Below are 27,207 nucleotides of genomic sequence, written 5' to 3'. Positions count from 1 at the left end.
ATAAAAAGAATTATAAAAGAAAATGTGTGATGGAGAGAAATAATAGCTTGTAAAAAGAGACAATAAATATATTGAATATTAAAATAAATAATTAATAGGGATAAAATAACAAATTTGTTACAAAATTAAGACAACTTGTAAATATTACTTGTATTTAGGAAAAAAAAAAAGAATGACAGTTATTACTTAAAAAAAGATGGAGGGAGTATTATTTATCCGTTGTTTTATTATAAAAAGGTATTTAAGATCCAGAAATTGGTAATCACCCCATTCCATTGAGCGTATTGCCAGTTCTTGTACTTGATAATCTCGATATTACAAGATCCCAAAGTAGCCACTAAGATTTATCCAGCGACTCATATCAAAACATGTCGCAGGTAAGTTTCTGTTTTCCGAACTTGTTTTGTAAAATCAATGCTTTCCACCTGGCTGTTTCTGGCCAAGGATTTTACCACAACCGATTACTGCCATTTTGTCAAGCTTCAATCCAATGGTTAGCATGTCATTAATGAACCCTAAAGTGAGGGGGGGAAGAAATCCGCTTCATCTTCAGGTGCTTTTCTTCCAAGTTCACAGATTGTCTGTAACTTTGTTGATTCAAACTTTGCTTTACTAGCCGGACCACGCACACGAAAGAAAGAGGCGTAAAAGCAGAATCTACGGCTTAAAAAGGAGATTCCAAGTAACATTGATCTGATTGATAAATACTCCAAGCCAAGGTTTACCCTCAACCAAAAAGTAGAATCTAGCAAGGCCCTAGAAGATTATTTTAACGACAGTGCAATTAAGAAAGGTAACAAGCCATCGGATAAGCTCACTAAAGGAAACGAGCTTGATTTCTAATAACTTCAAGATGCTGTGGGTGGCATCCCATACGCACGTAAAGCATGGAATTTGAAGCTAATTATGAGAATTCCCACGCGGTTAATATTGTGGCCCAATCAATGATCTAGGTACACAACAATGTTACCTGAAAAAAGGAGGGTGTGACCGATAGACGACTGAGTTGTATGTGACTTGACTTACGGGTGAGCGGTGAGCCAATCCCCTGACTAAAATTTTTTCACCGGAAAAAAAAAATACAAAAGAAAACAAGACATACCATACTTTCACATTTGAAGCTCGAACAAGCAGCACTCTCAAATATGCATTATTTAATTTGCAATTTTAAGCGTTGCTATATTTGATACTAGTGTTGGAATTTTATTTCCATTGGCATTGACGCTTCTAACAAAATTTGAATGCGATAAGGCCATTCAATTCAAGAACACATCAATTACAGTACAACAAAATACAAGTTAAGATATACCTGTTTGGATGCCCTGAATATCACAACAGATGCGCTTTCCCTTATATCATGCAACACAACTAACTTTAATTTGACCAAGAACAGAATTATTGTACAACTTTTCAATTTGTCATAGACTTGGTATGGGGAAAAATTCCATGCTTAGAATGCTTCTATTTCTTGCGACACGTATCCAAGCATGTATCTGCTAAATGAAGCTTCCGTCCTTGATCTGTTGCAAGCACAGAATGAGTTAGACAAAAATATTTGCTTATTTTGAAGAACCATGATTTTATCAAGCATTGAAAAAAATAAAAAAAATACTCTTGGCATACTTCTAAACCGCGTATTTTTGTAAGATTTATCAGCCAAGATTTTTTATTTTTTTATTTTTTTAATAGACAGAGAAGCCAAAATGGGAAACAGAATTAACCATACAAATCTAAATGCACATGCACATAAAATTCAATAAGTACAACTCTTGATGCTGAATGATGTCTCTCATTGAGCAACCAACTAATTTAATGGACCTTAATCAGGACAACTAGTTTGGCTTGGGCATCATATAACTTCGTTTTTTTTTTTTTTGGGGGGGGGGGGGGGAGAAAGAAAAGGCTTACACTTGCAGACAATCATTTCTGGCATAGACACAATATAAACATATTGGCAATAAGGCAAGGAAGGAGGAAATAATGAAGAAAGAGAAGCACCTCTTCAATTTCTTTCAATTGTTAGGAACAAACATAATTCGTTAGCTTGATTCAAGAAACCACAAAAACCACAAAAAGAGAAGAAAGGGAAATAAATGCAGGCAGTGAAATTAAAAAGAAATTTATTTTTGGTTTAGAATGATTAAAATTATGTAAATATGTAAAACATATAAGATACAACTAGAAAAGAATAAAGTTTTGCACCCATATATATTAAATCCGGGAGACCGAGTAGAGAGTAAAGAAGACTAAACCTGTTAGATTATATTCCTCCATATAAGAGCTAGATAGCTAATTTGAGAATATTAAGAAAATTAGTTAAGTTAGTTATTTGTTACAAATGTACTCTAATCTTCCTAAACTATCATCTTCAATTATGTGCATTGGATGATTGGAACTACTTGGTGGGAACCCCTTGCAATCAATAAGAATATTTTTGGAAAAGATGAGAAACAAAGTAGATTGAGGTCTTATATTAAGGATTCAGGCTAATATAAATATTTGGAAGACTAATTATATGATCATAGCACCAAGAATACATATAAACAAAATGGTTCTTATAACGCAAAAGTACAGCCTGCATGGTTAAAAAGCAAAAGACAAAAGAGAAAAGGAAAACATAACAAGAAAGGGGGTGGGGAGTATAAAAACTAAAATGAATTCAAACATTATGCATCCATTCATTTGTTATGAAAGCCCTAAAACTCTAATTTGAAATAAATATTAAGGAAGAGAACCGCGTTTGTTACACTGATCAATTCAAATCTTGACACCTAAAACTTAGGAAACAAGAAAGATCCCCAAACCTTGTCAGTCATGAACACATTGAGCAGCCCTGTGCCTTCCTTTGATCATCTCAAACAAAATCTATCAGCCAAAAGAACCCCGGCATTTTGATGATGCACATAAGCATTTCTTTTTCCATCTGGGTGCAATGTGACCCACAGTAGAATCAGATCGGGCAGCCCCATAATCATATGTCAATTCTGTCAGTGGAGGAATGTGTCTAAGGGCAAAAAAGGAAATATGGACAACAGGTTGATTGTTTTCTTCATATAAAACTGGCTGCCAAAAGACATTTGGGGAGCAACTATGATTCATGAATCTCGCCACATTTCCAACATTCTTGGCACTAATAATTACAGGAGATGGAATATCATAATCCTCGCTAGAATCATTTGAACTAGCTTCTTCAAGTAACTTAGGTTCATAGTTCCACTTGAATGGTTGATATATTCGAGTCGTGTCAAAAACATACTCATCATTATTGCCATTCCATCTTACCCTGGCTCTGTCAATAACTTCTCCAGCATACTCACAAATAAAGGTACCTGCACGGATAGGATCCAATGATCGAAGGCCCCATCCTCTATCCTTTGTTTTGAAAACCTCCATACGGTACTTCAAACCAGTTTGGGATACACGATTTTTGCAGTTAGGAGAACATTGACATGAAAGGCCACATTCATAAACCAATTTCTTCCGACTCACTAAAATGCCGTTCCCAGTATATGGAAAATCACCTTCATTTCTCCGAATGCAAGAGCAGTTCAAATCGCCAGGAATGCAATCTTTTTGACAGTTGCAGAAATCATAAGGATGTGAAACAATGAAGGATTTTGAATATCTAAGAGAATGGAGATAAGTGAAATAGCCAGGTGCTTTCTCATCATCAAAATCATTAACAAGCGACACAGGAATTTTCTCAGCTCCTGAGGAGAGGTCTGCAAGAATAAGCCCAGTCCTAGAAGCGATGCCACCTTTCCACTTTTCAATAGATTTCCAAGCAGCAAAGGCTCTGGGCTGCCCCGGAACTCTCACCAACTTGTACTTGAATACACCACCACCAGATTTCCCTTTTTCTACCCATGAATCCTGGATTTTATACAGCCCATCATAGATATAGACCTTTGAAGTTGAATTCATTTGATCTTTCATGCCCCGTATTACTCTGACATCAGTCTTCTGTCGCAAGCTTCTATCCAAAGCAAGATTACCCCTTTCTAGCTTCTGATCATCCCCCTTATCACCACCCTGACCACTATAAATCAAAATATCACTATCCTCTGCATTGTCATTATATTTTCCGGATGAAACAATAGCTAAAGCCAGAGGATCAGACTCATTCTTACCACCCATATTTGTATAGTCGATCCCACCCATAGACTGACTATGCAGACCCACAATACATAATTCTAGTCGGAAAAAGAAAATGTCCCCAATCTCAACCCCAGGCACAGCTCCTATTCGTTTCCTCAGGTTTGTTCGAATGCCTGCACTCATCAAAATGTTGCCAGCTCTCATATCCGCTCGCTTGCTCAACCCTAGTGTCAATTCTTTGGAATCTTCAAGCTGGCCGATCCTTCTCCTAAGAGCATCAAATGTCATGAGCAGAAGATTAACCAACTCCCTATTACCATCTTCACGCTCATTTTTGCCAATGCCCAATAATGAACTCACATCAATTTGCAGATCTTGACTTATCTTGGGCTTCTTTTTGGAGGATCTAGATTTGTTTGGTGCCGCGCGATCGTGGCTATCAGTATTTTCTCCATTGGATGCTACAGGAAACTCAGCCGGTGTTGCTTCTCCAGTGTCAGAGCTTCTAAAAGACCGCAGTGGAGCAGGCATGGGAACCTTAGGAGGCGATGCCTGAGGTCCTTGAGATGCACCAAATGGGAAAAAGGAATAAAACCCAGTGGGACAGGCGCCGTCGAAGGTAGTAGCCCTAGCTGAATTTGGAAACACAGGGTCCAAAGTACGCAGAGGTTTAACATCTAAAACCCTTGTCTTATCTATGGATCCTGAAGGAAGATTTGAGTTTTGACCTAACCCTCCTTGCATTTTACAGAACCTTGAATAAAATCAAAACCAAGCTTCGCAAAGAACAATCCCTAATTCTTATTTTTCCCCTCTATCCCACTATCAGAAGTGGAGTCCGACGCTCATTATTTAGACAAAAAATAGGAAAAAAAAACAAACCTTGACTGCGAAAAGTGCAAATGAATAATCATTTATTCAACAAGACGATATTTGAAACACGATTTGAAGGCAAACCCAAATAGAAAATAATATCCAACGAGGGTCATCAAAAGAAGAGTAGACGGGCTCATGATTCGCCACGAATCTGCTGGCGAAGCTTAGCGAATAAATGCAATAACAGCTGAGAAACTGGAACTCAAGAAATCAAAAGATTTCCGACCGGAAGATAGAGATAGAAGATGCACCTTCAAAGACAGTACCTACGGCTGGAAAAACAACTAGAGCTCGGGTTCGGCCGCATAATATAATTATATGCACTGTGTTGTACTGGTCGTGGGGTTTTCCTATGTGCGATGTCGTCAGAGTATCTCCAGATTTTACACAGTTTGGGTACATTTCATGCAAGGGGTCCAGTTCCTGCCCATTTGCAAACAACAGTTTTTGTAATTTTTCTTTTTATTAAATTTTTACAGTTTCACATTATTTTCAATTAAGTTCTTACAGCTGCAAATTATTGATGAAAAATTTATAAAGGCTCAATCAAATGTGAAACTTAAGGACCTAATAAAAAGACTATTAGGGTCCCTAATTAAAAGTTAAATAACACTATATAAATTTGTAAATTAATTTTTTTAATTAGTATCTTCCTGTAAATAAGTTCGTTGCGTAACTTATGGATAAAATAAAAAAATATATATCATAATAATTTGCATCCATAAAAGAGTACAGTTTTGTATATTTTATATTTTCTAAAAAACATATAAATTGCAAAAAAAAAAAAACTGCACCTACGAAAATTTTTGAAGTATTAATCTATCTATCCATCTATTATATATAAAAGCAGGGCTAAAAGCAGGCACCACAGCGTGCCACATGATCCCTAATTTCCTCCCTATTAAAAGCGTCCTTTTATGCCTGCAAGGGTCGAGTCCGACTAGTAGCAAACGGGAATGCAAGGCGCCTTCCTTATCATGTCATGGGTTCGATACCTGCGAGTGCACTTGGGATTAGTCTGGCCGGTTGTGCTGGTATCCTAAGGCAGCGATACCATTCTACTAAAAAAAAAAGCATCCTTTTGTTGTGAAAGACTACGAAGGCCTATGGTTTTTTCCAGTGGGTGGGGTACACAGTTTTGAAAGCCAGTAGTAGGAGGTAGTTTATAAAGGTGCCTCCCAATTTTCCCCGGAGCCCTCAGAGGTTTTTACCCGTTGCTCTCAGCCTTAGGGTTCTCTTAATGCCTTCCACCCGATTGAAAATTGTGGGAAAGAAAACCACCCGTAAGAACCGTACATCTGACCCCACCTCAAATACTAAAGCCTCCAATTCCGACTTGACCGAGACAGCCACGATCATGACTGCTACCATTATTGGGAGTTAGAGAGAAACAGTGAGCATGGAGTGCTAGCGTGGGTTCATTATAGTGCGTCTTCAGCTCCCAATCTTTCGATCTCAATCTCCTCTTGAATTTTCATTGAAATTTATGTCTTCGCAAATTTGTTTATCATATCGCTTGTTTACTTGAATCGCAATACAATAACTTATATCAGTATACAAGAATTTCACTATTTGTTGTTAATCCCCTGCAGGAATTGAATGTTTGCTTGAAAGGGGGTTTTATTAATGTAATACAATAATTTGCGCTTTGCTTTGGCACTGATAATGATTAACGATGATGTTGAGAGTTGCGTGAGTCTTGCCATGTAGTCACAAAAATCGGAAAGATGATTTGAAGTCTTCTCAAAGTATCGGTCAGATCATAGGCGAAGTTCTCAAGCCTCTTGCCAACGAACGCTGTAATTTTTCTTCCTACCATACTAAAATTTGAAATACAATCTTGCTATTCAACTTTTCTTGTACCCTTTCTATCCTGAATTTTAGGTTCTTTTTTTAGTGCTTTGCTAACTAGCATGTTGTATTCTCGGGTTTGTTCATTAAATATTCCTTTCTGGAACTGTCGAAAAAATGTATATTTCTTTCTGCTGTTTGAATTAGAAGTCTTCAAGTACTAACGGATTGTGTTCGGGCTGTCAATATGCTTACTTCCCCTTATTTACCGTTCTACCTAATTATTTTTCCAATTACCGATCTTCTTCCTTCCATTCAAAATATGTGAATTAAAAAAAAAAAACAGTTTCGGTTGTGCAACATTTTATTTTGTTGGGCTTTAATTCTATTCAGATTTCTTTTGCCCGTTAATTGATTTTATTAATTGAGAAAATCCACTATGATTATTCACCGTTTAATAATGGTAAAAATAAAATATTATGCGAGTAAGTGTTGTTAAGTTGTTAAAAACTTAGCAAATGTTTTGATATAAAACTGACACTTAATGTCAATAAGTTGTAATTGCTAAATAGCAATCATTGCAGAGAGAACAATAGTGCAAGTGGACATCACTTGAAATACTATATGAATATGCATGTGATGTATCCCTATTTTATACTATATTTTTATATATAATGGAGGGATTTTATAATGTTTAAAGAGTTTAAAATACAAAAGATACTCATATTTTGAATTAAGAAAATTATATAAATTAATTGCTTAAAAGTATATTTTTTATTATATTTTTATAATTTTCCTTTTGAAAGGTATCTTTGCTTTAATTCCAGGAAATATTCTATCAAGCAAAACATGGACCCCATGGAAACTACATTTGTGGCAGTCACTTGGCATTAAAAGAGAATTCTCCAATTATCTAATTGAAAATTATTCAAAATATCTAGTCAAAATAACTTTTATCTTCTACCATAAATCAAAGAGCTTGAATAATTAATTTCTTTTATGGATGATTCTTTTATTGTATTTTGAATTCGAATAAATATTTTATTTATATATCCATTATCCATTTAATTTTTCAAATATCCACATTATCATCTTTATCCTTTTTCTAAACCCTAATCCTAGTTCATTCAATCACCATATCTTTATTCAAATTTGAAATATTATCCTTTTATCCAATATCATTTAAATTCAAATTTTTTTTCCTTTGGTTGCTATGAAAATCACACCAAATCAAGAAGTCTCAAGTGTTTCTTCATCCAACCAGGACAGATTCAAGAGCCATAAAAGGAGATCAAAGGAGCGTCGGGGAAAAAATGAAGCCATCTAAACTACACAAGCACAAGCATACACTTGGCTTCTTCTTGTGTCTAGTTGTTTCACTGTTTCTTTTTATTATTTTCTTTTTATCATTATGGTGTCATCTAACTATATGTATGGCTAGTCCTCTTTGTTCCTGAGGATAAGATGATGTGGCTTGAGTTCTTATTTATTTTAGGGAGTTTGTTAGTTGTCATATTTCAATCCATGAGTATGTTGCTTTTATGAATTTCCTAGGTTAGAATTTTGATTTCTTTTGTGCACTGATATTTGATTTATGTTTCAGTTAAACAATTATATTTTGAAGCTTTTACTGAATATATTTTCAGTTTCTTCATGATTCTATGGGTGTTTATCTTTATAGATTTCTATTTTTTATTTGCCCAAGTAGTTCATACTCTAGGGTTTTCGATAGATAACTCTCCTCAAGGGACAAGATATAATTGTTTAATTGAATTCACAAACTAATTGTTTTTTAAATGATTAATTGAAAGATGATTATATGCTAACTCTCTATGTATAATTATTAATTAATTAATTATGACTTAGATGTTATCTAGGGTTTTTCTTTTTGACTCAGTAATTATTTTTATAAACTCTTTATTCTTTTGAACCATGATAGCCACTCATCAACATCCTCAGGAAGTGCATCATTCTGGTAAGGTCTTCGTTCCTTTTGCTTTCTTTTAATTATTGTTATTTCTTAATTTATTTTCCTAAAAAAACAATCAATTTTCTTTCCTATTACTTCCTTCTCTACATCACATTTTTCTTAATTAAAAAGGTTTTCAAAATTTTAACAAAGCTCCTTATAGAGAGATGACCTAGGTTGACCTCTATACTACATAGGGTTAATTTAGTTAATTAATTTAAGAGCTTACACAACAGGGCAATCAACATGCTTAAGAATTGTGTAGTTATCTTAATTAATTTTGTGATGTTGAAAGTAGATCTTGTGGATCTGTTAATGAAACCCCTAGGAAAGAAACAAATTATAGAAACATCAAGGGGAATGAGACGCAAACCAACATGAAATTAACAACAATAGAAACCCAACATTTGTGATTAGAGACCCCATGAAAAAGGTTCAAATGGGAAAAATAAGTCATCTATTAGTTCTACTAGCATTAACGGAAATTCATAGTCACTTCCTATGATGTGAAGAAGTGCTAGAATGTATTTTTTGAAGAGGCTGAGTGAAAGCTCTTAATGATTTAATAATCTTATGGGATGGTATGCTCATTGCAGGTACACTTAATGAAAGCACCTATTTGAATGTAGAATAGGGCTGCTCTCATAAGATCATGACAAAATCTCTAGAGCATTCGTTAAGAATCAGGGACGCGCATGGCCATTTTAATGCATAAAACCGCCATTAATAGTAAAAATTGTGAGGGTATAATATGACTTTAAGTACTTCTAATACACAACCAAAAGTTATTGGTTGATAGAAGCAGGCTTTACTAACACCTTTGTGTATTAAATGTTATCAGTTGAGGTCTAGTTCATAGTTTGAAAGACACCAGATTCGAAACAATTATACTCATGTTTATAACTCAGACGATAATACTCCTTTTGACACATGTGGAGATTACTGGAGCTTTAGTATGTGAGTGTGTCAAAAAAAATCTCATATTACTCAAGATTGAGAAAAGCTTAGTGTTTACTAAGATGTGAGCTTGAGCTAGAAGTGTTTTTAGAACTGACCATTAGAGATGACTATTGCAGTATTTATATGTTTTAATTAGTTGGTTTTATTCTTTCATTAACCAGATTTAATGGCCTTAGAATATTTTAATTCACCTTAATCAAATTTTTAAAAGCCGTCCTTTTAATTGTCATTAAAACAATTTTTAATCACCATCAGGTTGTCCTAACGATTACGTACTATCAGCTTATAAAAGGTGATGTGTGGTGCATGTCAGAGAGCATTGAGTTATATCCCCAAGCTCTCCTCCTCTCTCTCTTCTTCTGAGTTTTAAATTTATGTTGTTTTGTCACCCTACTCTATGCGGGAAGGATTCATTTAATTTTAGGAGTGCTGCCTTTTATTCTAACCTTATGTGGTGGAATAACTCTTAAGAATAATATCCTTGAACACGTCTTGAACCATATGTTTATTATTTTGCAGATGTTGCCAACATTTTGAGTAATATGTAGCAACAATAAAGAAATTAGAGATAGCAAAGGTGCTTCTAAATTTAAAAATTAACAATAGGTTTGGACATGAGCTGAGAAGTGGGTTTATAGATCCAATGATTCAAGATTCTTTATAGGGTAGTGGGGCATCTAAGCTGTTCCTTGCTCCTATGGTCTCAACCTACCACTACAAAAAATAGGAGATTAGTGACGAAATTTTCGTTGCTAATCTAATTAGTGAGGAAAATTTCATCGCTAATTCGTCCAAAAAAATTCTGCGACAGAATTTACGATGAAATATGTTACGTCGCTAAAAAGGTTGTCACTAATTCATTTATGATGAAAATACAAATTTCATCGCTAATTTGGCAACAGAGTTATGACTGACATGCCATCACAAATTTTGTGACGAATTAGTAAGGGAATAGTAAGTTGCTAATTTGTGATAGAAATTTCATCAAAAAACTTATGACAGATTTACGACAGCATTTCCGTCCCAAATCAGCAACAGATTTGTGGTAAAAATATGTCACAAATTTTGCGACAAAGTTGTGATGAAACTTCCGTAACAAATTTGCCACAAAGTTGTAATGGAAATTCTGTCACAAATTTATGACACATTTTTGAGATTTTTGACAATTTTCCTTCAGACGTTTACTATGGATTTGTGATGGAACTGTTCGTCACAAATTAGTGATGGAATTCCCTGGTAAATCTATCGCTAATGTTCCACCTTTTCTTTCTTTTTTATTGATTATATATTTAGAGATGGAATTTCCGTCACAAATATGTGAAATTTTTTTTATTTTTAACTTTTTTTGTTAGTAAATTTTTTATTTTTTGTTTCAAACTGCGTTTCTTGTAAGAAAAAAATTGAAATTATAATTATAATGTAGCAAAATATTCAAACTAAATTAAAATAGCAATTGTCATTACAAGCAACAAACCTAAAGATGTCAAATGAGAAGCTCCAAATTAAAGAGCAATCGTTATAACAAGTCTAATATTAAACAAACTACTAACTAGCATTATGTGGACTTGCTTCACTTTGAATGTTGGAGTTGATAGGCGACCCAGTTGAGAATTTTTGCTCAAGTGCTTCCAATCTAGATGGTGACATTCAATTGTCTAAGTTCTTTATTTTCTTGTTTAATCATTGATAGATGAATTAAAATTGTCATGGGATGAGGGTGTGCTACTCAATATGAATTGTCCACAACACAAAGACACACTTTGATGTCAAAAGTAACCAATTTGTGGATATTAGATCAGCTGAAGTTTCTCTAAGTATATATTCTCGTGTCATACACAGCTTGGGTGACATATTATATGGAGTAATAATTACAGGCCAACAAGAATATTGTCTCTCTGATTGCCCAATTGGTGTAACTCCATCAGCACATAACCTAAGCCTCACATTTTGTGGATCATGAGCAAAGTCAAGATATGTACTATTAAAAACTTTCCATGCTTAGCAGTTAGAGGGGTGAGAAAGGACATTGGCATCTTTACGATTCATATATTGCCATGTCATTTCCTTTGTAGTTTTCTTAGAAGCATACAACTGCTGCAATCTTGGAATCAAAGGTAAGAACCATAATTGCTTCCTTGCAACTATCTTTTCCCTTCCATGACACCTTCTAGAGAAATATCTCTCCTCACCACAAAACTTACATTGAGTTGCACTATCATTAGCTTTATAGTACAATATATACCCATTCACACAACAATCAATCTTTCTATAATCAAGACCTAGCTTTGACACCAACTTCTTTGTTTGGTACAAGTCTGCAGGCACACAAGTATCTTTAGGCTGTGTCCTCCTCATGAGTTGGGAAATTAAATTGTATCCTTATTGTGACATGTTAGTTGTTGCCTTAATGCTTAATAATTAATAAGCTGCTAAAAGTTTAGACTCTTCGTAGCTTTCCTACAATGGTTCTTATGCAATATGTAACATATCATAAAATGCTCTTGCATTAGGATTTGGTATCTCTTCAATACCTTCATTATAATTATCCCTAAAACTTGGCTCGACTGCATCCATCACTATAGTCTCATATTGATTTAGTTGGTTATCGATTGGCCTATGTGAGGCATGTATGACACTTGGTATTGGAGACAAAGGAGAATAATATTGTATTTCTGCTTCACCATGACTATTCCATGTATAATACTTTGCATGAATCTAGATTTATAGATGTGTGTCTTCACCTCATCAACAGTTAGATATGGCCTACATTTATACTTGACACATAGACACCTAAGCTTCCCTGATGTTTGAGAATAAGGTGCCCTTAGAGCATAGGCAAGAAACTCCTCAACACCTCATTGGAAATCTTGTGTGTACCATTTAGTGCTCGAATCTAGTCTATTATACATCCATCTTTGCTTTGGTAGGACTTCCATTGAATAAATGAATGTTTCTAGCAATGTGAAATCAAAATGTAGCAATTTTTCAGTAGCCCCAAATCTTTGTAATTTGAGTGTTGAAATTTTTTTGGGTAAAATTTTGTGCTATAGCAACAACCAACCCTAGATTCATTCATGAAGGTACCCCTGATGGATTGAAAATAATATCAATAGTTCTTCCATCTTGCATTAGCATTACTAAAGTTCTTGTCTATTTATAAAGACACATAAAGAGGGAAAAGACAAGCATTAGCAGCAAAATTTTGATTGTGTCTATTTTGAAGTCACATTACTGACGTTATAGTCTCATAATTAGACAGGGCCCTAATAACTCTCAACTATTTGTACATGTTAATTATTAGACATACTGAATAATAGTCTTAATGTTCAAGTTTCATTAACTTTGCTAGCTCATATATTAAAACTAATTTAGACCACATTTATTTCTGTTATTAAGACATGCTTTTTTAATATTTTACGAATCCTAATAGACAATCTCTCGTATTATATATCATAAGAGTAAATGAATTAATTTAATTGCAATCTTTGATTGGAGGTTCAAGGCTAATAGCTAATTCGTTTAAAAAAAGACTCAGAAACATCATTTAGGAAAAATACAAATAAAAACTTTGAATAGACACAAGAACCCACACACCAAAAGAAGTAAGTTTAGAAGTAAACACAGACAAAGCAGAAATACATTCAAAGCACCGAAATTTATTTAAGGCAAACTGAAAATTTATATTTTTTTCAAAATAAACATGCAATCACATAGTAAGAAGAACCAAGTGGGAGTCAAAGAAAGAAAAACTCACCTTGAGGCTGGTGATGAAGAGAGACTAGAGATCAAGCCGTGGGAGTCAAAGAAGTCAAAGCAGAGCAAAAAGAATGCAAACGGTGACTACGTTGGTGATAGCGTCGTTGGTGATAAAAGTTGGAGGAGGAAGTCGATGTTGTTAACAGATTAAGATAATTGAAGAGATTCCGTCAAATGTTTCTAGTATGGCCAATGGGTATTGCTGTTTTAGATCTGTCAGAGGAAAAGTATGTAAACAGAGTGGGCAAAGAGAAGGCTGAAGTCAGCAATGGTGGTGAAGAATAATGGAGTCAAAGGTAAAGTCATTGATGGTGGTAAAGATGAAGTCATGAGATCTAGGGCTAAGGGAGTTGTGGCTATGGAGAAAGAGTGGTCAACAGATATGGAAAAGAAGAAGGCATTCGTAATTTTTCCATCAGGTGCCGCAGAGTTGTATTCAAAACGATGAGCACAATCACACTTATTATTTAATAATAAACTTAAAATTATATACATTTAATAAGAAACTTAAATTATATACATTTATCTGAAAATTGTCTTTACAATAAAAAAATCAAACTATTAGCTTCCCAATTAATTAATTCTTCTTAAGAATAAACATTCCTAATTCCTCCATTATAATGATGTGAAATTCGATAAATGTAATGAAAATCATATCATTAAGTGACTATACATCAATAATTATTAAAAGTGAGATAATAAATATATTAGCCATTTTTAATTCAGTTGGGTGTTACAAGTTACTAAGAAGTTAAATTGTTTTCACAATTAAAAAATGAAAAATTGGGGATAAATCCCTCATTGAAAATTTAATTGGCAAATAGGATTACGATGATTGATTGCATAAGGAAATATTAGTTGCACACAAAGGAAGATAAGTTGTATAAAGAAAAAATAGTTTGCACAGAATATTATTTGGATATAAAAAATTATTTTGCATATAGGGAGGATGAATTGCACATAAGAGAATTTCATTTGCACAAAGAGAAATTGAGTTCACATCGCACAAAGGAAAATTATTGCACACAAGAGAAGATAAATTACACACAAAGGAAGTTAAGTTGCACAAAATTCTTAGGTTCCATTTGCCAATTAAATTTTCAATGAGGGATTTATTCCCAATTTTTCCTTAAAAAATCAATGTATTAGTTTCCCAATTAATTAATTCTTTTTAAGAAGAAGTGTTCTTAATTCCTCTGTTATAGTGATGTGAAAGTCAATGAATATAATGAAAATCAAATCATTAAGTGACTATACATCAATAATTATTAAAAGTGAGATAATATATATTAGCTATTTTTAATTCAATTGGGTATTACAAGATATTAAGAAGTTAAATTGTCTTTACAATTAAAAAATCAAACTATTAGTTTCCCAATTAATTAATTCTTCTTAAGAATAAATATTCCTAATTCCTCCATTATAATGATGTGAAAGTCCATAAATGTAATGAAAATCATATCATTAAGTGACTATACATCAATAATTATTAAAAGTGAGATCATATTTATATATATTAGCCATTTTTAATTCAATTGGGTGTTACAAGATACTAAGAAGTTAAATTGTTTTCACAATTAAAAAAATCAATGTATTAGTTTCCCACTTAATTAATTTTTATTAAGAATAAATAGTCCTAATTCCTTCATTATAATGATGTGAAAGTCGATAAATGTTATGAAAATCATATCATCAAGTGACTATACATCAATAATTATTAAAAGTATTAGCCATTTTTAATTTAATTGGTGCTACAAGACATTAACAAGTTAAATTGTTTTCACAATTAAAAAAATCAATGTATCAGTTTCCCAATTAATTAATTCTTCTTAAGAATAAGCATTCCTAATTCCTCCATTACAATGATGTGAAAGTCCATAAATGTAATGAAAATCATGTCATTAAGTGACTATACATCAATAATTATTAAAAGTGAGGTAATCAATATATTAGCCATTTTAATTCAATTGGGTGTTACAAGATATTAAGAATAAAGTAGATAGATCATTAAAAGCACCAACACTTTATACTTATATATGAAAACATTTATCCAAGTTTACTACCATCATCTCTCACTTGCCTCAAGCCTTCCTGTTATGTTAGAGTTCATAAATGGAGGTATGTGCATTAATTCACATAGTAAAGTAATTGAAATTCTTATCTTCTCTTACTTATTTAGTTGTTATTAGGTTACAAGGAAAAAAGAAAATTATCACTAAGTTATAAGAAGAATTGATTTTAACACAAATATAAACAACTCTATTAATAATATTAATAATGAAGAGGACCTAGTAAAAATAGTTCAATTTTTATACCAAAATAAAAGTATTTCTTTTTTCGTAATTAAAAATATATTTTTACATAATATAAACAACAATAGTAAATTATACAACTATTTCAAATAGTGACGGATTTGTGATGGATTTGCAATGGAATTGTGATGGATTAGCGACGGAAATTTGTTACGGATTAGTGACAGTAGTTGTATTAGCGATGGAGATTTGCCACTAAAAAATTTCCATCACAAACTTCTGTCACAAAGCCGTCCCTAATTTCTATCAAAAGATTAGCTTGTCTCGTGACAAAATTAGGGACGGAATTGTGATGAATTTGTGACAATTTGTGACAGCTTTTCAATAAAATTAGCTATAGACTTTAGTGACAGATTAGCGACTGATTAGTGACAAAAAAAAAGATTCCGTCACTAACTTGTCACAAATATTTTTTTTTAGTGACGGAATTTAGCTATGGAAATTTCTGTTGCTAAAATCCGTAGCAAATCCTTCACAATTCCATCACTGATATTTGTGACGGAATTAGTCACTGAGTAGTGACGAATTTATGATGGAATAGAATTCCGTCACTAGATTTCATTGTTAATTCCTTGTTTTTTTGTAGTGCACAAGTCATATGAACTTTTCTTCAAGAAAATTATGGTTATTTTTTTCCTGTAATATTTGGTTGTTCTCTTGAGCCTTAGAAGAATGACCATGAATTCTATTGAAAGATGCTTTGAAACAAGACATGTTTGTTCTTCTATTATGGTGTATCCATCGCATGAGGTTAAGCTTTGAACTTGAAGAAGAAAATTGCTTCAACTTTGAGTTGTGACAAACTATGAATATTTGGTGCGATAAATGTCCCTGATGTTGTCCATGGATATGGTGACAGGCGAGAGACGAGCATCGAAAGGAGGGGACAATGTTCCAAAGTTGGTTGGCAAATGTGGAGAAGATGTATTACAAATGCCTTTGGGAATTGATCCTTCATATTGCACAACTGATGATGCACATTCGTCTTTCCCTCTAGAATTTATTACAATCTTTTCGTCTGTTACACGAGCGGATTATCCAAGGCATGCACACAAGACAGAATAGATCAGTGTTGTCACGCCTCTAATGTTGATGGATTTGCTAAGTTATGTGTAGCTATTTGAAAGTTAGTTACTCTTTACATTTATTTATGTTTGATGTAATTGAAATTGGTTTTTATCCCTGTATTCCAGTAGCAGGATCAAAATGCATAAGATAGTTGAGTTGAATTTTCTTTCTTAACCTTTCTTAGGAGTTTTAGTCTCTTTGTTAATAAGAGCTATCTACATGTGTTTGTAGTTATCATCAGCATTGCCTAATCATATTGATTGGATCAAAACCAATTAGGTCCTTCCCTTAAAAACCTAGAAGGAAAACCAAACTGATCCGCAAATCTTGCTCCCAATCTAATTCAAATAGTGATAATTTAACTAAACATGCATGTAGAAACAATTATGAGCTGAACATAAAGAAAGCTCAAAGTTATTTTTTCTGCAATATCGAAGCTGCCTTGAGATCATCTCCCAGGCCTTATAAGGCGTCAGCTTTAAAGAACCTAATTCTTTAGAGCTAGTAATAAAAACCGCCTGTTCACACCCACGCATTGCGCAACACTTATACTAGTTACTATTATAAGGAAGGAGTCTCCACAAGAATAATTAAAAGTTCGTCAAGCGGCACAACGAGAAAAAAGATAAATGTCTTAATTTTTTAAATCATTTCTCAAATAATGTATCCACTCTTGCAATTTAATAAATCAGATAATATTTATTTATTAACTACCTATTTCAGTTTCTCCACGTATTCCCGTTTGGCTAGGTTCTCCCAAGATATGAATGGACAAAGTTTTCTAATTGAAATTTAAATTATGCACACCCCCCATTAAATAATGAAATAAATAGTATAAAATCAGTTTTTTAATTGTCCATACACAACGGTTATCTCACATTATATTCTGAAATATTTTTAAGAAAAATAACAAATAAAGACTCCCGAATTATCAAAATTACACAGAGGTCACCTGAATAGGTAAAATTACCATGAAGGACCCAATCCTATATTGCAAAGAAATCTTAGTGAAATGTTTGAAATGCTCCCATCCAAGTTGTGATTTGGCCTACTGAAATTGTTATTCATTAAAGTAAACTTGTTATTTCTTATAGTCACCTTATCATTTGTCAAACCTTCAATCAAATTGTGATTTGATCTACTAAAGTTGTCATTAGTTAAAGTGAATTTGTCATTTCTTATAGTCAACTTGTCATTTGACTGAGAGGCATTTCAGACATTTCACTAAGATTTCATATTTACAATATGAGACTGGATCCTTCATGGTAATTTTGTTTATTCAGGTGACCTCTTCGTAATTTTAGTAATTCTGGGGCCTTTACAAGATTTTCCCATATTTTTATTTAGTTTACTTTTTCCGAATATGGTGGGGACTATGAAATAAAAATTGGGAATTGGGAATTTTTGTTTTGACCGATGTTATTTTTTACAAATAATTTAAATTTAATTTTTTTAGTATTGTATGAGCTCAGTTTTTGAGTGAGTTCTATTTTTGTAATTTGAAATTTCTAAGTTGCTTTGAATTGGGAATTTTTAATAGTGAGAATATTACATATTTCTTATAATTTCCTTTTGTTTTGACCGATGTTATTGTTTACTAATAATTTAAATTTAATTTTTTAAGCATTGTACGAGCTCAGTTTTTGAGTGAGTGCTATTTCTGTAATTTGAATTTTCGCTTTTTATTGATTCAATTAAAGAATTTTAAATTTCGAAATTCACCATGAATTTCTTTCTGTGTTTTAAAAAAAATGTCTCTTTTCCTATTTTAAGCCAATACTTCAATATTGACTAAAATATTAGTTAAATTTAGTTAAAGTAATCCAATATTTTTGTGTTTTTAAATATTTCAGTAGTGTCGTATTTACTACTACATTAAATATATTAGTGCTTCATCCAGATATTTTTCTTATTATTACATAATTTTAACAACATTAAATACCTAATTTTCTAATAATTTAAATAGTGAATATATTTTATCTTTGATATGATTTTTTTTTTACATATTTGATCTGATATTCGCCCTACATTATTATATAATCTTGAAAATAATGAAATACTGGATCTCATGATCTTATTAATTATGATAATAAATATATTTTATATTTTATTTTCATTTAAATTTGTAAATGGTTTGGATTTATTATTTATTTCATATTTTAAATTTAGAACAAAGATTTTGAATATAAAAAATTGATATAATAAAATTTTAAATTAAATTGAGATAAATGGAGCAATATATTTTTTTAAAGATAAAAGCGATTTGATAACTAAGTAGTTATTCCTCAATTTTGACATTTGAATAAATAATAAATAATTATTCTATTAACTGCCAGTAAAGTTTCATTATGTATAATGCTCCTCCACTTTTTAATACGAAACCTAATTAACTAATTTGAGTAGATTAATAATATTAATTAAATTAGTTAATATGATTTTTTTTCCAAAACATTGTAAACATCTTTATCAATTTCCTCCCTCTTTTTTCTATTTGATTAATTTTGAGGGAATATTAATAGGGCCAATTTGAAAAAAATTAATAAACATATGACATAGGTCTTATATATAAAATCAATATAAACTCCCCACTTAGATCCTATATTAAGGATAGGAGGAATATGTTATTACTCTCGTTATAAAAGGCGACTTCTTCATGCAGATATAATATATAAGTAAACCAAAAGGTTCAAATCAACTCAAGTGCCCACTTTCCCGCATTCTCGCCTAAAAATGGTTTGGATTTAGTGTTTATTTTATATTTTAAATTTAGAATAAAGATTTTAAAATAATTATTTTAAATTTTAAATTAAAATTTAAAAAATCTGATAAACTCTCCAGATTTACTCTAGTTTTATTTGATCTGCTCTTGAGACAGTTGAGTTTTTTTTGCTAAAAGACCTGCTTTAATATGAAATGTTAGAATGACAGCTCACCTTAAGGAGATGTAAATTAAATATATTTATTGTTCATGCATCTATGTGGAATTTTTCTTAAAATTATAAGTCTTTTGGGTCATTTTATAAAAAAACTAGTTTGGGAAAATTTATCTTTCAGTCATTTAATTTTTTACTCACTTATAACTTAGTGGTAGAATGACAGCTCACCTAAAACGGGGTGAATTAGGTAATTATTAAGAATTTAAAAATGAATTGAAATTAGATCAATTAAATAAGTGGTAAGTTAAGGAGATTTCATCGAAAGAGTCAGAGAAGATGAGAACACATGTAATTTAACTAGTTTGTGTTGGAATTAATATTTTGATTATGACAAAAGTTTTCAAACTAAATAAGGTTTAAAGTTTCCTAAGTAGAAAATCTCAATCTTGCTTAGTTACCCGATTAAGTGCTCGATTTGTGTTAGAATGGTTTACTTGGCCATCTACTCAAGCGACTTTCTTTGGCTTTTGCTAAAGTAACTCTCTTTGATTCGTCAAAGAAAAGTAGTCTTTTAACTGAGTTGGTACTCAAATAATACCTTATTTGAGTATATACTCAAATGTTCTTCAAATATTTATTCATAGTTCATTTAGGGATGACTTATTTATAGTTTATTTGGGGATGACTTATCCCCCTTATCTATCTATATGTACTATAAATGTCGTGAGTGCTTTGTGATTGGTCCACGTGTCTTCTATCTATAGGCTCATGGCTTCTGATTGTTTGTTTTCCCGGATGTTTACTAGATGTTGAGAGATTTAAGTTTTCTTCATGGAGGTTAATGCTTGGGATGAATGCTTTTCTGGGAGTGGGGGAATGAATTTGTGGGGAACATTAATCGGTGCAGGAATTGATGCATAGTGAAATTAAAATATATTAAGAGGAACATGTTAAGGGAATTAAAATATAAGGTCGGGTCTCCGGAGAAGACGGCCCCATTGTTGGGGTATAAAGAAAAAGATAATTTCTTTATCAAAGACTCCACCTTTCCTGACCCGACTAATATAACGCGATCCATCTAAATATTTTAATATTTCACTCTCAATTAAATTTTTTTTCCTTTTTGCCAACAAATCTAGATTATTTGCTGGGATCTCAATTAAAATATTTAATTATAAAACAACAATATATATTTAAAGAGTTCTTAATTTTTAAAAACCCAAAATCACAGCTTTTTGGGATGAATGCTTTGCTGGGAGTGGGGGAATGAATTTGTGGGGAACATTAATCGGTGCGGGAATTGATGCACAATGAAATTAAAATATATTAAGAGAAACATGTTAAGGGAATTAAAATATATTAAGAGGAACATGTTAAGGGAATTAAAATTGGAATAGTTATTATACAGATCCAATTCAAGGGACTCCCGCATCAATGTGGTGACTTTTCCTCTTCGACTTGGCGGGCTGAACGGTGCATGATTGATTGGTGCTGGGGTTCATGATGGTCACCTCGAGAGTTGGTCGGTTCCTTATTCTGTGGGTTTAATGAATGATGATGGATGAGGCTTGTAATTAATTTGGGGCTATAAATTCATGTGTCGTGGTTTGCTAGTCGCATAGTCATTGCTTTTGGTTGCTGTTATTGTTTGGTGATGGAGAATTTAGAGGTCTTCCCTCTCGCTCATGTGGATTCCGATGCCCTTGACTGGAATGTCTGTGTCTGTGTCCTATGTAAGTTTTGGATGTTTGATGAGAATTTTGACTGGCATGTTAAATCTTTGAATGCCATTGTTGCCGATTGTGAGGTATCTATTGATTCATGACTTCTCTTTTGCTCCTTTTGATGTTCATGATTCATGTAGCATCATGTGTTATTCTTTTTTCCTAGTGTAGGGTACTATTATGGTTTTTACTTGTGGCATAGAAAATATGTTCTTAATGAATCTCCTTTGGATGTTATTATCCGAGGGTTATTCTTATGTGCTCCAGTCTATCGGTGCAAGGGTTAATGCGGGTCTCTTCCCAGTGCCTGTGTCGTGGAACTTAATCCCGGTTACACTGACAAGAATTTACTTTTCTCCTATTTCAGTGGCTAGGCCTGAATTTAGGCTATTCAATCTTTGATATATGCGTCTTGGGCTTGTAGTGGGGAGGCACTTAATATGTAAGTTTATTTAGTGGCGCCCCGCATAGATTCATTCCCCGTAAACTTTAACTCAAAATTGTAATTTTGCAGCTTACTTTTAACTACCATTGTTTGTGGTGATATTTTTTATTCTACCTTTTAGATATTGCTAGGTTTATGGAAGATGTGCATAGGCTCGTGGTGGTTGCCGATGGTGATAATGAAAGATGGAAGGTTCAGTTTGGCTTGAGGGATTCTAGGTGATTAATTTTTTACATTTCTCGGGTATTTTACTTCCAATTTGAGGGAAATATTGTTCTGATCACTTTTCCTTGTCATTTCTTAAGTGATCATTACATTCAATGTTGCTTGTGCGATTCACCAACATGGTATGCATATAATCACTATCCGATGCTTGACAATCACACTCCTGTGGTTGTGTTAATTGAGTATGTTCAGATGGCCGAAATTGAGGGTGATATTTTCATTCATACCTTGCGAGGAATTTTTATATCCGCTTTGTGGGTGTTGTTTTGATTAGTGTTACTTCGTAATAATGTTTGGCATGGTTCTCGCAGGTATCAAATTCCTGGTAAATTATGAAAATGCTAATCGTGTGCTCTTCAACTAAGAACATCTAGATTTTAAATCCTTAAGGAATGTATCAAAGGGCCGTTGACTAGAGATAATTGCTCCTGAGGCTTGCGCCCAGCCTGTCGATTAGGAGATGTGGGTCTCATTTTAGGGTGTACCAACTTTTTTTTAAAATTAAAGTTGGGTTTTTCCTTCGCCAATGTGGATGTTTTAGTGTTCTCTTTGCATCTTTCTCGTCATGGACATGCACTATAACTAATACAATCTCACCCACTTTTAGGTTTAAAATGTTGTTCCTCGTATTGTTATTAGTTATAACGTTAGTTTAACTATGCCATGTATTCTAAAAATATATAATCACCTCCCAGCAAATTAAGCATTAATAATAGTAATAGTAGCCAGCCACAAAATATGAATAAAACCAGGAACGCAAGATTGCTATCGTTGCTCGATTGGAATTATGACCCCCTTTTTTTACATCAGACGAATCAGGGAATATACATCTATGCCCATGTTTGTCATGATAGCTTTTTTCTATTGATGGATATTCAATGAAACTGCGCAGTTCATGTTTTTATTTCTTGCTAACGCATTAAGATCGGAGGTAAGATATCACAGCCAAACAATTACGATTTAGTGAACAATCTCTTTTAATTTTAATTTTAATAATAAATAGATAACTATCTTATTTTAAATGCTCTACGGACATTGTCGCTACTATTTTTGAACTTTATATGCTCTAAAGAGATCATTTTGATTCTAACATATGTACGAGGAATATTATTGCAATTTCAGAGATTTGCAGATAAAATAACTGTTAGGATTTTTGGATTTTTGAGATTTTACGTATTATTTACATGGAATTAACAGTTTGCTTGAATTATTAGGATTTGAATTGAATTGAAATGGATTGAGCATGATTGGTTTACATTGGAATGTCAGCAGTATCTTTTAATTTTCAAAGTAAAGAGATCATTCGCGTAATTTATATACTCTGTAGACATTGGGCTTGCTATTTTTGGATTCAGTCTACATCATTAACTCTAAGAAAAATATTCTAAAAAGATATTTTTTAATTAAAATTTATATTAAAATAATTTTTATTTACTGATTTTATTTTTTATTTTTTGCAAATAGTTATTTGTTTAAAGTCTTTATCATAATAAATATTAAAAAATTCCATCAATATGTTAATGGATTAATAGCTGTGAAATAAATGTGAATGTAGATATTTATTTGCGGCAAATTAAGAGTAGTGAATGTTTTACGTTTATTTATTTTATATTTCAGCGTATGAGTAGTTCTTATTCATTGATGTTGGGAATTTGGATCATATTTATATTTTTTAATTTTTTAATTTTGAATATTGAATAGGATTTACTTCTCTTGTCTTGTCTATAAGATAATTCCAACATATTTCATACAAATCTAGAAAATTCCTAGACTGTAGTAATTCTCCATCAAAATATAATAACTTCTTTTCTTCATTCTTATTTAATTAATTATTGATTGATAGTTTAATAGTCATTGCAAACACTTTTCAACACATTTTAAGCCTAAGAAATAAATTAACGACATTTATGTGCATAAAACAGTGCGATTAAATTAAAATGCATAAAACTGAATGATTCCAATAAATACAGATTAAATCAGGTAAGTTTTAATAAGTAGATAAATCTTGTAGATATCACATCCAAACAATTTTAACGATTTAGTCAACAGTTTCTTCGATAATCAATAAATATTAAAAAATTCCATTAATATGCTAATGGATCAATAGCTGTTAAATGAATGTGAATGTAGATATTTATTTGCGGCAAATTAAGAGTAGTGAATGTTTCACGTCTATTTATTTTATATTTCAGCGTATGAGTAGTTCTTATTCATTGATGTTGGGAATTTGGATCATATTTATATTTTTTTAATTTTGAATATTGAATAAGATTTACTTTTCTTAAGGAAAAAAAACAGCTAAGCATTAGAGAGTACCTTGCATTCAGACTAATGAGTAGAAAGAATGAGATCTCGATATTACTACATTCCAAAAGACTGCTACAAGAGTTTATTGTCGACGGATATTCTCTGGTAGAGAGTGAGAGGCTACGTGTAACACCTTACATTTGCATCCTTATATTATGTCAAATTAAGATATTCGGAAGCGCAATTTCAGGTTACCGGGTTGAAAAATCAGAGTTTAAAAATTTCTTTTCCCGCATTACTATTCACTACAACCTTAAACTTGGCATAACTTTGGAAAATCATAACTAATTCTAGAAAAATTGAAACAGGGTCGTTCTAAGTCTCACTCGAAGCTCTTAACATCATCTATCAAGGAAAAATGACCTCAGGTTCGTTCCACTTTAATCAGAAATGCATCCGATTTTAATTTCAAAAAGTACTGTTCATTTGGTCATTTTTCTATTTTCCAGGATTTTTGCCTAATTTCGGAAAGGCATAACTTCTGTCATAGAGCTCCGATTGTGATGCTTTACCACTCATTTTAAATGGAAAAATAAGATCTATTTGCATGCCAAATTTCAGGGAAAAAGTCAACTATTTGACCAGGGTCTTAATTGGTCAAAGTTTGGTCAAATTTAAACTATTTTTATCCCCCTTTTTCACTAATTCTCGCACCATTTCGTTTTTCACTAAGCATACCATACTCGCATATAAATCTATTCTACCATTAATATACATCCAAAAAGGGTATCATGTTATGTGTTCATGATCAGAATATGCTTACATGGCTTGGAAAAGAAAGGTTTAAAACCATATAATACAATACATAGATCATAATTTCCTCAAGCCATGATTACTTCTTTTCCCTTCTCCTTGGAAGTAGTGGCACCTAGGATATCATGTTATAGGAGGAATGAGATTTCATAGAAATCCTAGTAGAATTGAACATACAACCATCAGGTTAACATGCATAAGATGTCATGCTACATGCAGTAAAATAATATTGCTAGTCTCTATGCCATGCCATAACCATTCTGTATCCATGTCATCATTATGGAGCATATAATCACTTTAGTCAAAACTCAATCATACAAGAGACAAGGCATACATTGCAAGGAGTTCACATCATCTGTGCATAAACATTCTCATGGCACATAAACACACATAGCAGAAACACCAAATGCAGGTCAACAAAATAATTTCAAGTTCACGCTACCTCGGTTCCACGCTTAACGTTTCCTCCTTGTTTTCCTTGCTTGAGGTCATCCTAGATTTCTAGAAAATTGCCTATCAACCATACAGTAAGGGTATGGTAAATTCCATATCCAGTATACAATTCTTTCTCAATATAATACTACCCTTGTGCCTTTCAATTTATAACTTCTGTATACCTTTCCTAATCCTTTACCTTTCAAACACAATCCCTAGCATCTTCCTTAACCTCTCTAAGCTCCACAAAGTTTCACAAAGTGGGGAAAAGATTTGCTTCTAAACTCTGTAGCTACTAGATGAACTTGTTAATCACCAAATGAACAAGTTAAATTTACTTCACCCATTACTTCATTTTCATCAACAAATATGTACTTTAAACTAAATTATTTACTTGAACACATATGCATTCCATGTAACAATATCACCCCTAACAGAACTTGTGTGAATATCTCATCTAAATCTATGTCTAACAAGTCTCCACAACATTTCGCATAGAATCTCCTAGTCTTGATGAAGCTTCTTCATGTGATAATGCATGTCACTTCTTCCCTTGAACCCATATCTTATAAACCTTCCTTCCATCCTATTTTCAATGTACACTAAATAACCAGGAATGTAGCTTGACTCATTCATGAAGATTCCCATTAATCGCATGTGACGAAGAAGTATATCAATAAGAACGGCATTCTCTAGAGCACTTCACAGAAGATGCTTATTTCTTGTAACATTCAAATACCTTCATTCAAAAACCCATTTGCAAAAAAATAATAATAATCCTGTAGCAATAAATTACCTCTCCACACTAGTGCATTGTTTGTAGTCGCCTCCATTAACACATTTTCATAAATTCTCGTTCTTCCTTCCATCATTTTCCTCCTTCATTCAACTCTCCTACATGCACTTGCAACAGGGGAATGGTTTATAGCTCAGGGCTTGGCAGGCAACTTCTTTTTTATTCTTAGTTTACTCTTTCATTAAGGGTAAACAAGTTTTGGGAGAATTTCAATTAAGGACCACTGTAGCCAAGTTATTTCAAAATCCCCCCAAAAAAATATGAAACTTCACTACAGTCTCATAAGTGTAAAATGAAATTAATTTTTAGAGCAAAAAGACATTGTTGCCCCTGAAGCTTATTGTGTCTGAAACTTGGATAAAAGAATATAATAGATTGCTCACTAAAGCTTCTGCCTAAAAACATCACTCAATCATCCAGCTTTTAGGTGTGTTCTATTGGTATTGCTGCTATCATTCTGTTGAGTCCATTGCCATCCTAACTCTGTCCTATAGTGTTGTGTCCTCATCATCACTGGTGCGTGGTGTGTGAGGTAAAATTTTATTTTCAAAATTTTTGTTTTTTTTCATTTGAGTTGGTGAGTACTAGTGCGTTGTAAGGGATGAATAACATAGAAATGAGTATTGAAAAGAATGGATAAATAGGTATTAAGTGAGGGAAAATTTGATAATACATTTGATTTTAGAAAGAAATTGTCATCCTCTTCTTATTTTAAGTTGTTCAACATTGGGCATTTCTGATTTTTGAAAAGTGGGTGAAAATGGATGAAGATTTACAGTCATATGTTGTTGAAGGAACTTAGGAAAGCACGAATGA

The 27,207-nt window shown here is 32.6% G+C and overlaps 1 protein-coding gene across 2 annotated transcripts; it reads right to left on the bottom strand.

Annotated features, from left to right (window-relative positions):
- Positions 1 to 1,187: 1,187 nt before the first annotated feature.
- LOC114757762 (histone-lysine N-methyltransferase, H3 lysine-9 specific SUVH1) lies at positions 1,188 to 12,495 on the bottom strand. Of its 2 annotated transcripts, XM_028946837.1 has the most exons (3): positions 12,485 to 12,495; positions 2,805 to 4,635; positions 1,188 to 1,520 (listed from the first exon to the last, which is right to left on the bottom strand). In XM_028946837.1, the coding sequence occupies exon 2, from the start codon at positions 4,627 to 4,629 to the stop codon at positions 2,869 to 2,871; it is 1,761 nt and encodes a 586-aa protein (XP_028802670.1). In that variant the 5' UTR covers positions 4,630 to 4,635; positions 12,485 to 12,495; the 3' UTR covers positions 1,188 to 1,520; positions 2,805 to 2,868. The 2 variants fall into 2 exon arrangements, with proteins under 2 accessions (XP_028802670.1, XP_028802669.1); XM_028946836.1 differs by lacking the exon at positions 12,485 to 12,495 and having other exon boundaries at positions 2,805 to 5,341.
- Between the last annotated feature and the right edge of the window lie 14,712 nt (positions 12,496 to 27,207).

This window comes from Neltuma alba, unplaced genomic scaffold (genome assembly GCF_004799145.2).
Source record: "Neltuma alba isolate B1F8T4 unplaced genomic scaffold, ASM479914v2 tig00010625_pilon, whole genome shotgun sequence".
In the NCBI taxonomy this organism is placed as follows: Eukaryota; Viridiplantae; Streptophyta; class Magnoliopsida; order Fabales; family Fabaceae; genus Neltuma; species Neltuma alba.
Note: the sequence above shows the minus strand (reverse complement) of the source record. Positions and strands in the feature narration are given on the sequence as shown.

Bases quoted from the DNA above. Each gene is read 5' to 3' on its own strand.
- LOC114757762 (XM_028946836.1), bottom strand. From the start codon at position 4,842: ATGCAAGGAGGGTTAGGTCAAAACTCAAATCTTCCTTCAGGATCCATA.